Raw genomic sequence first — 12621 nt, 5'->3', positions numbered from 1 at the left:
GTTTATGTGGCGCCTACGTGTCATCCTTACTTTCAAAATATTTTTTCAGTTCTCAATACTCAGAAGTAGCTCGAAAGTAGTTGAAATGCATATTAATTAGGAAATAAATAAATTTTTATTAATATTTTCTTTATTAGTTACTTCTAACAATTTTTCATTGATAAAATTACTTTCTAGTAATATTTTCAAATGTTATTCAAATAAAAAAAAGTAAATGAAGAGGAAGAAATTCTACTTCCATTACTTCTAAAAATATATGAAACAACAAAAAAAAAATACTATTTTCACTACTTTCTACTTCATAGTTTTGAAAGTTACTTCTATAATCTACTTCTTACTTCCAATATTTTTATTATCCAAACGAACCCCAAGTGAAAAGTGAATTAATTCGCTTAAGTTACTCAAAAAAGAATTTCCTCCTGCTTAGAATAATCGATGCCAAGTCACACCATCACCCATATAATAGTTTGTTTTGCATTGTTAATTTCCCCTTGTTTTAAAGGTACTTTACTTCGGTGAATTTCTGAAACGTAAATATTGCAAGTTTCGCAAAGATGACAATTATCTAGAAAAGTTGAAATATACCTACAGTTTGTCCGAAATCATGTTTCTTGTCTTCCCATCCATACGACGTTCGTTTCATTGCTTGCCCCAGTTTCATTGATGTTAACCGCATGATTGGTTGAAGCCAGCCATCTCGATCAAATCAAAGTTTTGACCTACGCAAATTTTAATATATTCTACGGATGATATACAAATATAAATGTTTCTATTACTTCTTCCCCCCCCCCCCCCCCCCCCCCTACAACTGTCTGCGGGAAAAAAATGTCAGTAAAAGTTAGGAAAATTAATGATGGTATAAATAAAATGCATCACATGAACAAGGAAAAACTTATTAATTGAACATAGCTAGTGCAATGGTTATTCACATGTATATCTTTCTCCATACATACATGCATGCCTATGATGACATACTCTTCATACATGTGCATAGGAAAGTGTTTCAAAGATACATATGTAAATTGACAATGAGGACAAAAAACTTAAGTTGTATGGATGATTTCTTAGAAGATCAGGTCAAGTTCTAGACATTAGGAAATGAAACTGGAATTTGGAAGAGAGAAATTTAAATCTTTTGTACTCATTTTGAGGGGGGGAAAGAGACAGAAAATTGAAATATTTTTATTATCTCATACCACCTGGGGTACGTAGTTGTCCTGCACTCCTGCACGTCTTGTCCAAAAAGAGAAGTTTACGTGGGTTCCACTTATTTACATTACCAACCCCATTCCTTCCCTCTATAAATAATCTTTAGTCGTTTCCTTCAATATATCTCATCATTCTCCTCCTTTTTTTTAAAAGATACTCACAAACAATCCGAGATTCTCCTCCTCCTTGAAACCAACAATGAAGGCCACACTCATCACCATGATCTTACTGATTCTGGCCTTCACCGTAGCGTCCCAAGGACCGCTACAGGTCGGATTTTATAAAGGGAAATGCGGGAGTATAGACATCGAGTCCATCATTGGAGGCATTGTACACAGCCGTTTTGTCAAAGATCCTACAGTCGTCGCTGCACTCCTCCGAATGCAGTTCCACGATTGCTTCGTTAACGTGAGCCGGATTTGGATCCTCTGCACTGTCAAAAAAGTAGATTAAATAGTACGTATGCCATGCTGGGAGACTTACATGGCTTGGTTGGGTTATGAATAAAATGTAGGGATGTGATGCATCGCTACTATTGGATGGGGAGTCCTCAGAAAAAACCGCGCCTCCAAATTTGAGCGTTAGAGGCTATGACATTATCGACGAAGTGAAGACGGTCTTGGAGAAAGCATGCCCACGCATAGTCTCTTGTGCCGATATAATCATTGCAGCCACAAGGGACGCCATTGCCTTCGTAAGTCATCACTACGACTTCGAAAACTGAGTTTTAGAAATGTTTTTTTTCGTGATGACATAAATTTCTCAGAAGATATGTATTTCCTAATGCCCTAAGTTTTTATTATAATAAATGGCTAAAAATAGGCTGGAGGATCAAGGTACAAAGTTCAAATGGGGAGGAGGGACGGAAAGGTCTCTCTTGCTAGCAACGTCGATCTCCCTAATCCGACGATACCCGTTGATCAATCGATCACTGCATTCCAAAAGAAGGGCCTCAGTGTTACAGATATGGTTCTTTTACTAGGTACGATCGATAAATTCTACCAGTGAAAACTGTCACTAGCTAGTATTCTCTAAACTGAAAGGGTAAATTACTGAACATTGTGTAAGGTTTACATGATGGAGTTAATATGTCAGCTCTGAAAGTCCAGAAAGATTTCCTGTCAGTCCTACAAATCAATAGGGTATTTACTGTGTTTTACGCGAACTGAATAATTCTTGAGTTTATATTATGTTAGCGATGTTATGTTACAGGAGGCCACACCGTAGGAATTGCACACTGCTCTCTTTTCTCTGATCGCCTATACAACTTCAACGGAACGGGGAGTCCTGACCCCGCGATGGATTCGGGTCTAGTATCTGCATTGAAGCTGAGGTGTCCTCAGAAATCAAAGGTGGATAACACTGTGAACCTTGATCAGAACTCTCAGAGCTCAAACACTGTAGACAACAGTTTTTATAAGCAAATACTCATGAATAGAGGAATTCTTAAGATTGATCAGAGCATAGCTTTGGATAATAAAACTAGAGATATAGTCAGTTCTATTGCCAATGCATTCAACTTCACTAGCCAGTTCAGTAATGCTATGATCAAGATGGGAGCTATTCAGGTGCTTACAGGAGCAAACGGGGAGATAAGAAAATCCTGCAAAGCTGTTAACACTAGCTAGGTATTGGCTCTAGAAAAAGAGTTTGATTCGTTGGGTTGTTTTCTTTCAGTTTGAGCATTTGTTTGTGTTTTGATGAAGGAGTTTCTTTATGATGGAGTGAAGATGAGTCATATTGACAAATTGATTGTAATATTTCATCGTTCGTTATTTTGAAGAGAAGAATTCTAAAATAAGGAGAAGTCTTCAAGGGCTTTGCATTGGGGGGTAAAAAAGGAGGAATATTGTCAGAAAGACTGCGTTTTTCTAAATGGCTAATTAGCACTTAAATACTTTATACTTTATATATCCTGAAGTTTTTAAAAGTTGCACTTTAATACCTTTTATTATTTAAACATGAGATTTTCCCCAAAATCTTTCCACATGACACTCACAAACTGGGCAGATTTATTATTATTATTATTATTATTAATTTTTTAGTGTTATTTCAATTTACCGTTAAATGTACTCTAATTACCTTGCCTATATGTATTGACACTATTTTTAGCCATTAAAGAAAAAAAAAATTTGTAGTGACACACCATCATAATAAAATTACCTAGTCAATGTATTGACACTATCTTCATCTCAAGCCACACCATGAAATATTTCAGACCATGACAAATCTTAGATTTACAATCCAAAACACTTAACTAATGCTAGATATATCCATTTCATATCCAACATTAATAATTGCCTACAGCTTCGGTGCTTCATAGAGATTAGTTGGAGCAATGATGGCATATCCGTAAATAAATTCCTTAAAAATAGCTCTCACAATTCTAGGTATATAGATTTGACGGTTATGAGGTGTTCCACACCCAAAATTGTAATTAACTATGGGTAAAAATGTTATTTTAGAAAATATAATTTATGGGAGAAACAGAATTTATCATTAATTAGAATTCTTTAATTAACTATTAAAACCGAAGCTTTTCTCCGCACTTTCCATTAGAAGAAACCGGTCAAACTCAAAATCTCGTGAAGAGAAAGAGAACGCCATGAAAGGTACCTCTTATTTTTCCTTTTTTAAAAATTTAATTATATAGTATGATGTAGTTGTTAAGCCCTTAAATTTCTCGTTCTGCAAATCAGTAATCATTCGTTTTTCTATATAAAGATAGATTTTCTTTTGGAAAATAGACTGCCTGGCGTGAGGAGGGTTCAATTGGTTTCTAATTAACCCCGTTCGTGAGATTGAGAAGTAAATTTGATTGAATGGAAAAAAATTACAAACCGTGCACGACATGTATTTTCTATCAGTATGCAAAAAATAAGAGAAACTACAAGTAAGGAAATTTAACTGGTTCTTTTTTCCCCCCTTTTTTTTTCTTTTGTGCTGGTGGAACTGAGACGTGAGATTGAGAAAGAGATTTTTAAAAGACTAAAATACCCTTTCTTATTTTAGCTAATTTGTTATTTTTGTTAATTTAAAAATTAAAAAAAAAACCTATTTTTGGAGCACCGAAGCAAACCTCTTAGGTATCGTTTGGCAAAGGGTTAAGTAAGGGGTTAAGGTGACTTAACCCTTCTTAATCTGCCAAACACAACAAATCTATATAAGGGTTAAAGTGAGTTAACCCTTCATAATTTGCCAAACATAAAAAATATAGAAGGGTTAAGTTAACCCCTCTAGAGGGGTTAAAATGAGTTAACCCCTCAAAATGAGGGGTTTACTAATACTCCTATTTAGATGGAATAAGAGTTAACCCTTCTAATTATAAAGAAAATAGTCAAAATCATTGTTATTCCCAAACACTAAAACTGATCATAAGGACTAAAATAAAACTTATTTAACAGGTTAATAATTTAGTCATTCGGATTATCAAATGGGCTAAGTACATTAATCCTTCTCTTTAACCCCTCTTCATTAACCCTTTGTCAAACGGGCCTTAATAATTAAGTAATAACTAACAAAAAGAACAGTTGAAGAGACCCCTTTGTCTCTCCAAATTCCAAAGCACCAACAAAATCTACAAATTATTTTCCTTCGACTAGCTAGCCCCACACAAACGTTAATCCCCTCTAAATGCATGAGCGTTAATCAGAACCTCAAAGGACAATATCTTATCACCATAACCCAAATCCATGTAGCTAAAATAATACTTGTATCTAATTGCTTATTAATGACCAATACAATGAATTATGCTTCTGAGATGCACTTGAAAATACCGTCTGCGTGTCAAATAAAAAATTATCACGGATATGTCATGAAAGTGAGCCACGAGAGCGCAGGAGTTAAAGAATGGCTTAGGCCTTAAGTATTTAGCTCTTATAAATCATTGGTTCCTAAGTTTCTTTTTTCGGAATTCTTTTTAAAAGAGAACAATACTACGATATCAACTTCAGTGATAACAAATTGTAAATTATTTTTATGCTCAACTGCAGTGGATATCTGTTTGGATATTCTTGTAGTGTTAGGTTATCAATCTTTTGAGTTTTACTTGTTTTTTTCTTTTCTTTTTTTAACTTATATTAATCCTCGTTTCAAAGCCTCCAACGAAGCACCAAATGAGAAATAGCTAACATGTATATGACAAGAAAAGATAAAAGGAAGACGTAATGTTGATGTATTCTCTTCTACGTATAGCAAATTTTAACACAGTTCAGTTTAACCCTCGTGACAAGATAAAATTACCAAAACACACCCTCTCCCTGCTTTAATCTTTTTAGCGATGATTTTTTTTTTTTTTTTTTTTTTTTTTTTTTTTTTTTTTGTTTTTGCATGTATGCTAACATTTCATTTTGAACTCGCAATCTCACTCTCAACGAAACATAACTCCCCTCCATTCTTCTCATCCTCGCAACAACCCCATCCCTAAACGTCAACCGACCCAGATGAGCCCCAAAAATACGGAATTTCCGCTCAAAATCAACAATTTACAACGATGCATACCCAAAAAAACCTAATCTTCTTTTCCAACAAAACTTTTAGCTCCTAACGATGGTAGCAGATTTCGCTGCCGACCGGAATGAGCCTTTTTTCCTCACCAGCGTCAGGAGTTGCATACTTCTATCCACCACATTCACCAAGGGTTAAGAAAATAGCTAAGAGAACATCAGCAAACTTCACAATAACAGGTTCGGTAGAGTAATTAATTCATCAAAATACAAGAATAGCCAACAAGCATCTCCTTCTCAGAATGAAGGCATAGACGAAAACTAATCGCACGCTCTCATTTTCAGAATTCCTTTAGCGTCCTATCAAACAAAATTAAAACCATGTCAAGATGCACAGTCCCTCTTTTCATAGCCTAGGCTAAGGGACAGGTTCGCTAGTTTGGTTAAGTATTACCACTCCCCCCCCCCTTCATTCTTTAATTTTACGAGGGGGAATTTGATTGATATAATTGATCAGCCGAGTTACAGAAATGAATACAAAATACAGGGGAATGTTAAAAGTCTTTGGGTAAAGTCAAGCTGCATTGAGGGCATCTAGTTGCCGTTGGAGATCCTCGAGATCATCACTGATGGTGATGGTCTCCTGGGCTAATGGTGATTCTTGAAGTCTATCGGAGCTCGGAAGCTCATGCATGAGACCTTCTGGAAGGGCATCGGAACTTCTGCTTGCAGCAGATGTCTTCTCACTGTCAATGTCTACAACACTGGAAAGATTGAAGAGAAAAAGCAAGAAAGATTCAAGAGTCAATATAAGTTCGAGCATTTAACATAACTTTTCTCGTAAATCTAGGTAAATGTATAAAGCAGATAACTGCATGTTTACCTGAAAAAACCAACTGGATTTCGAAAGATTTTACAATTGAAAAAGCAGCAAAAGGGAGAAAATACAGTGCGCTCAACACTATGGATATGAAAACTGAAAGCTGCCGAGGAACAGTAACACACATTAGATCGCCCATTTATATACTGCTGACAGCACAAATCATCATCGTCAAAAATTATATCATTCCCTTCCCAAATTTAAGTGGTCCAGTTCTACTCTTTAGTCTAGACAAGTGAAATATCGGGAAGAGTGGTCAAGAAGCTCTTTATATTTTAACTGCATCACTGACAAGAAATTTGCAATGTAGCACGGCCACTATCAAAGCTTACCTTATGAACATGTTGAAAATTCTCTATGAAAATATGATAGGCAAACCATCTTCAAGTACGGCCACTATCAAAACTTTCTTTATAAAATGAAAACAAGACTCCTTGTCAATAACAAACGTAAACTCCATAAGCTCGAGCACAGCACCTTCTCTAATGATATCTCAGTTTTTATTTACAAAACTAAACTCCAAAAATCCACAATTTTTAGTATTGTAAACTCTCTTCTCCATGTCTTCACATAACGAGTTTCCACGAAAGATGACCTTTTCACACTCACATTAGATGAATCCAAGGTCTTATATTTGATAGTCTTTTACTAGCATTGATGAACTAAAGTTCAGGCCATCCTTTCAATTCTCTCACATCAAATATCAGGTTCCTAGCACAATGAGCAAGGATGGGAATGGTCTCCCAGAAACCCAGATGATTTACAGCAGAAACAAATAAGTCCATATCCAAATTGAAGGTATGCAACAAAGATGACAACATAGAGAAACAATTTTTTGAACTGTTATAATAGCAATTCTCTGGGTTTTAATCAATTTGAGCATCCCCGTGCAATGTGACTATAATGGCAGAGGCCACTGCCCTAAACCTAAAACACGGTTCATTTAAGTTCAGCATGATAAATCTGGTGTGGCAATTATAACAAAGAGATCGTCATTAAACATGCAACTTCTGAGCCCATTATATATTCTCTCTCCAATTCTTGAAACAGTATGCACTCTAAATTAGATACTTCCAGAAGCTTTTCTGGGTGTAGAAAGTCTGATGGTTCCCATTCATACAGTTCAAAGCAATCTATGCCTAATGATCGGACTGATAGATCTCGTTGCTGCACAACAAAAAGCATCCCACCCCCCCACCACCAAAAAAAAAAAAAAAAAACCCAAGAAACAAAAAAGAAGAAGAAAAAGGAAAAAAAGAAACGCCAGCACAAATTAATATATGTTTTCTTGGATGCTAAAATTAATCAAAGTTCAAGATATCATACTTTGATCGTTAAGAAGGGTAAATTTCACAAAAACTGCCTTAAGTTTTGGCATTTTCAGATAAACCCCCCCCCCGTAACTTTAAAATGTCACATACCCCCTTAAAATATTGGAGTTTTGAGAAACCCCCTTCAACTTTCACCCAAAAATAAAAGAGCTGAAAGCATGAACTACAATTTTTACTATCAAGATGAATAATTTTACCCACCCATGTCAAATTGTGGTTAACACTCTTAGGGTGGTTTTGAAAAATGATAAAAATTTGAAGGAGGGTTTTTGAGAACCCCAAAACTTGAGGAGGATTATCTAAGAAACGCTCAAACTTAAGGGAGTTTTCTGAAACTTTCCCTAAAAAGGACTAAACTGAGAAAAAAATCAACTTTTCAGTACCAAGCATGATTATCAAGAGAAATCTGAGAATTGGAACTAGGATACAAAGAACTAGCAGGGATATTTACCTTATGTTCCATTCATTATCAACGTGAAGTGGACCTTCATTACTTAAAGATGCTTCAGCTTCCAGTTTTGCCTTTGCTAAGGCATCTCTAGCTGGCTTTGCTTGGGCATATTCCTTCTGCATGACATCAAGGTTACAGAGTGCACAACAAAAAGCATGCAGGTTCAAACATGTAAGTATCATTCATGAAGCAACGCATGTGATTCATGTAACCTGTCGTTCAAGACATGCTGAATTTGAACATTGAGGGTTTGGCCTCATCTCCATTGTTGGAAAATAGTCCTTTAGCGAGTTGTATCCCTGCATTTGAGCAAAATTTTAATGAACTATTGAAGTATGAAAACAATCACTGTGTAGAAAAAGTATGCTCAAACATCCTGTAACTTCCCTGGAAAAGGGATACTTTAACCCGAACATATATGTTCTAAAATTTGGAGGGGGAAAAACTGATAAATTGCAAGTACATAACAAAGAGAATATAGGATGTCTAAATGGCTTCACATTCACAATACCAGAACTAGTATAATACAAAAACAAAATAGTTTAGTAATTTAAAGATAACAGAGAGTAGAATATTAAAGGTAAGGAGGGTTTATACCAGATATGGAGAAACTTGTCCAAACTTCAATAAGTATTTAAGTGTGTTCTGCACTAGGAGACCAGCAACAACGCCCTGGAAGATATAATTTGCTAAAAGTCACTATCGCTGGATAGAAAATTAATAAAACATGTACAAACAGATGGTTCACATGAGGTAATTTAACAAAAGAGATTGGGATTAAAACAAACGTATGGCATGAGATGAGCAAGTCAATATTTGATGCCTAATCTTTCATGACAGTACAATGTATAAAGAGTACCAATAACCAAATGTCAAATCAAGTCTGATGAAATAAACACTTCAATGATAACAGGCAACTTGAGGTCCATAACAGTAGACGTCCAGCATATAGAAGATCATTTTTGCATAGTTCACAGACTCAGTTCTTCATTAGGACAAATATTGTAGATTAATATAGTTTTATGCGGTTCATAAATTTACAAAATAATCAAATGCGAGACTATTTGTTAAAAGCCACTTTCACTCATGTAATAATTAAATCATATGCTAACCACTAAAAAGCGATCAGAAAACATCCAAGAGGAGCATGCACAGGTTGCATAAAGTGAGAGCCTGTGGAACCTAGTGTATACCGTAAAAGTAACTAATGTTAATAAAGTAAATTGCTAATGCAAATAAAAGGATGTTAACAGCAACAAAACTCATAACATGCTCTCTGGAGAGAAGGCACCTTATGGTTAAACAAAGTGAGACATTCCTCACCATAGTAGTTGGTAAAGATGCAGCGCATACTCCCTCACGCTTAAGTGTGCGTTCATCTACACCAGATGCTACAACCTGTAAATAGAATATCATCACGACTTCCATACATCCAGTGGGTGATTATGTGGATCAATAAATGCAAAAACAAATTAGTCAGATGTAAAAACTGTACTCTTGAGGCAAAGACGATGTAGAATTAATAGCTGTCAATATTAATTTTTAGCCAATTTGGACTTTAGAGCAACTCGAAGATTACATTTGAGGAAATAGATGCGGGAACTTCAAAGCGCTAATAGATACATTATTGAGCACACATTAGAGTTATGCCATCAATAGATACTTGTGTAAGATAAAGACAAACATTATGACAAATTGAGAAAAAAAATTGACCATGTTAATAGTAATCTTACAGAGAAATCTTAATTCACATATTCTAGAATCAATTAGTCATCTCATTTTCATCCTAGCAGAACTGGCTATGTAGAAACCTCTGATAGATTTTTATTTTTACTTTTATTTTTCAAAGAACGAAGGATCTAAAAATTTTGTTAAATTCTTATTTATTTTTCCATTCAACTTTCTTTGGAATATATTTGTTAGTCTCTAACTCTTTAACTATTTGCATTGCTCAACTAAAAACTTCCATTACCAGTTTAGCTCAGTACAAGAGAAGTGGCCAGTGACAGCATTGCAGAGGACTTGTGAAAGCATATGTAGCACTACGTGGTAGAGGATTGTTATGTGTGTGACAAACAAGATTGAAGGAAAGCTTGTCATGGATTGAGGAATTACTAGCAATAAAGGATGCCATATTAATTGATAACAGCAAGAGCCAAGACATGCAGGCAAAACAATAGACTAGAAAGATACATGTGATACCCATGCTTCATCCCCCAACCCCTCGAGGAAAAGAAAACAAGAAAAAATAAGATTCAGAAAGTAGTAGGGGGAAAAGGGGTACCTCTAAACCATTTACAAAAATGGAAACTGAACAAATGTGTTATTTGAGTTGAAATTTTATGCTCGCAACTAGAATAAATAAAGCATAGGTACACAACAGAAGCGGAGAACACAGAATGCACGCATGATTAGATGTCCATTCAAAATCTTAATTTAGCTGATTAGTTAGAAACTTAACAAAAAATTTCTTCCACAAAATCTAGAGAGAGATAACAATGTCCCAAATGAAAGGTTTGAGATCTCGGTTACTGGTCGCGATCTCAGTTTGCATTTATTGCTATCGTGTCAGAAATTGTGCTTGCTTTGGTATTCTAGTCTCTTATCGGAACATGAAAAATGTCTGAATTATTCACAAAGTTTCCACTGGTTTCCTTAATTATTCTTTCACAACGAGGCAATCGTGAATTATCTTTTAGTACTACAAACCTCAGGTCTTTTTCTATATTAGTCATTGTTAACCAATATTGAATGGTATTACCAATATTCAGATATCGTGCAGTTTATGCCAGAATGCATTGGCATGCTTAAATCCTATACAATGTGACTACTACATATCTATATCGACAAATATTCAAAACTTGCCCAAATGAATACATACACATGAAAACACTAAAGAAATTTACAGGTTGAGAAACGGATTTCTAAAAGAAACCAATAAAAGTGACAACCAGGTTGAGCCTGTCACCTGTGCTTGAATTTCCATTTAAAAAATTTGGTTGATTAATTAGAAATTTCAATGCATTCTACCAGAGAAGCTAGAGAAAGATGTACTTAATAGTTAATACAAAGGGGCGCATATAATCAACTTAATAAATATACCCATATTCAGTTCTGGACAATGATCAAGTTCTTGATGAAATGTTACAATGATTAGCACGTAGTAGATCTTGCCACATAAAACATACAAAGATGACCAGAGTTCAAGTTACAAAAAAAACGTATGGCATAGGAAATGACGGCTTAAATTTAAGAAAGGACAAAAAACCAAATTTTTTGTAAATCGATTAGCATGTCTTTCAACTATGTCAAGCTTAACACGAAATCCCAAAAATCAAACTTCCCTATCTTAGCAAGACAACACATACATGGAACCATCAGTTACATGAAAACTTCCAACATAAAGAAAGCAATATTATCTATTTCTTTACTATGAATATACTTTTCTTAAAAAAAAGGTTAAAACTCGTGAATAAATTAACTACCTCCAACAAAATGTCCACAAAAAATTATGTGAAAAATATATAGTAGTATATATCGAACTTAATACGGTATTGATAGTTTAAAAAATGTTGCAGAGAGAATACTACAGCAAGCCATTTATCACTATGTGGTATCTCTATATGCACTTACCAGAGGAGGGGCGCATGCAAAACAAGCTGTTTCTCCAGGATTCAGCAATTGGATATGACCAGAAACAGCATCCTCAGATACACCTGCAGCACAATTTCTTTCAAATGAATGCTTTGCTTCTGCTCAAACAACTAATATTTGAATTAAGTACACAAACATAATTAAATTTTCTCCTCATGCTTCACATAGGATCCATTTTAATAGGAACAGCATTTGACTGAAGAGTATCTGGCCGCAGTCTTTCTTACATTACTCTTGAATTATATTTCCAGGTTCCAACTTTAACTAAAGAATTATACAAAAGAAGAGTACCATCTAAAATATTAAGAATTTTAAGTTGCTACACTATGTATGAAACATCCCCCAATCAAAAATTGGTGTAGGATAGCCACACTAAAGTATATTCATCTGTGTCTGATAACATCATACTCATCATCAAAGGCATTATTCCAAACTTTTGGCATTAGCTATATGAATCCTTTTCTTATATGTTGTTGGTTATCTCCTTGATTAGATTAACAACTAATAATATACTTTCCAATTGACTACATACACGTTCATTTAGGCCTACACCATGTTCTCATGCCCATCCTTGTACAACAGTCACAAATAACCACAAAGATACTAGGAAGTATGCATGGTGTGCTTTTGACAAAGTTGTCTCATAAATCA

General features: G+C 34.9%; 2 protein-coding genes across 2 annotated transcripts in view; one reads left to right on the top strand and one right to left on the bottom strand.

The window, feature by feature from the left end:
* On the top strand, positions 1027–3028 carry LOC109837299 (peroxidase 60-like). The gene is made up of 4 exons (XM_020405485.1): positions 1027–1617; positions 1724–1903; positions 2032–2191; positions 2422–3028. The coding sequence occupies exons 1-4, from the start codon at positions 1408–1410 to the stop codon at positions 2835–2837; spliced, it is 966 nt and encodes a 321-aa protein (XP_020261074.1). The 5' UTR covers positions 1027–1407; the 3' UTR covers positions 2838–3028.
* LOC109837297 (ubiquitin-like modifier-activating enzyme 5) overlaps positions 5882–12621 on the bottom strand; it is a 17304-nt gene continuing 10564 nt past the window's right edge. Inside the window, exons 8-13 of the mRNA XM_020405484.1 lie at positions 11950–12032; positions 9640–9714; positions 8914–8988; positions 8529–8615; positions 8317–8432; positions 5882–6418 (exon numbers count right to left, since the gene is read on the bottom strand). Of these exons, the coding sequence (XP_020261073.1) occupies positions 6229–6418; positions 8317–8432; positions 8529–8615; positions 8914–8988; positions 9640–9714; positions 11950–12032 (626 nt within the window). The 3' untranslated portion in view covers positions 5882–6228. The remainder of the gene's footprint in view (positions 6419–8316; positions 8433–8528; positions 8616–8913; positions 8989–9639; positions 9715–11949; positions 12033–12621) is intronic.

Source organism: Asparagus officinalis, chromosome 4 (assembly GCF_001876935.1).
Source record: "Asparagus officinalis chromosome 4, Aspof.V1, whole genome shotgun sequence".
NCBI classification, from domain to species: Eukaryota; Viridiplantae; Streptophyta; class Magnoliopsida; order Asparagales; family Asparagaceae; genus Asparagus; species Asparagus officinalis.
The sequence above is the reverse complement of the archived record's forward strand: the minus strand, read 5'-3'. Positions and strand labels throughout refer to the sequence as shown.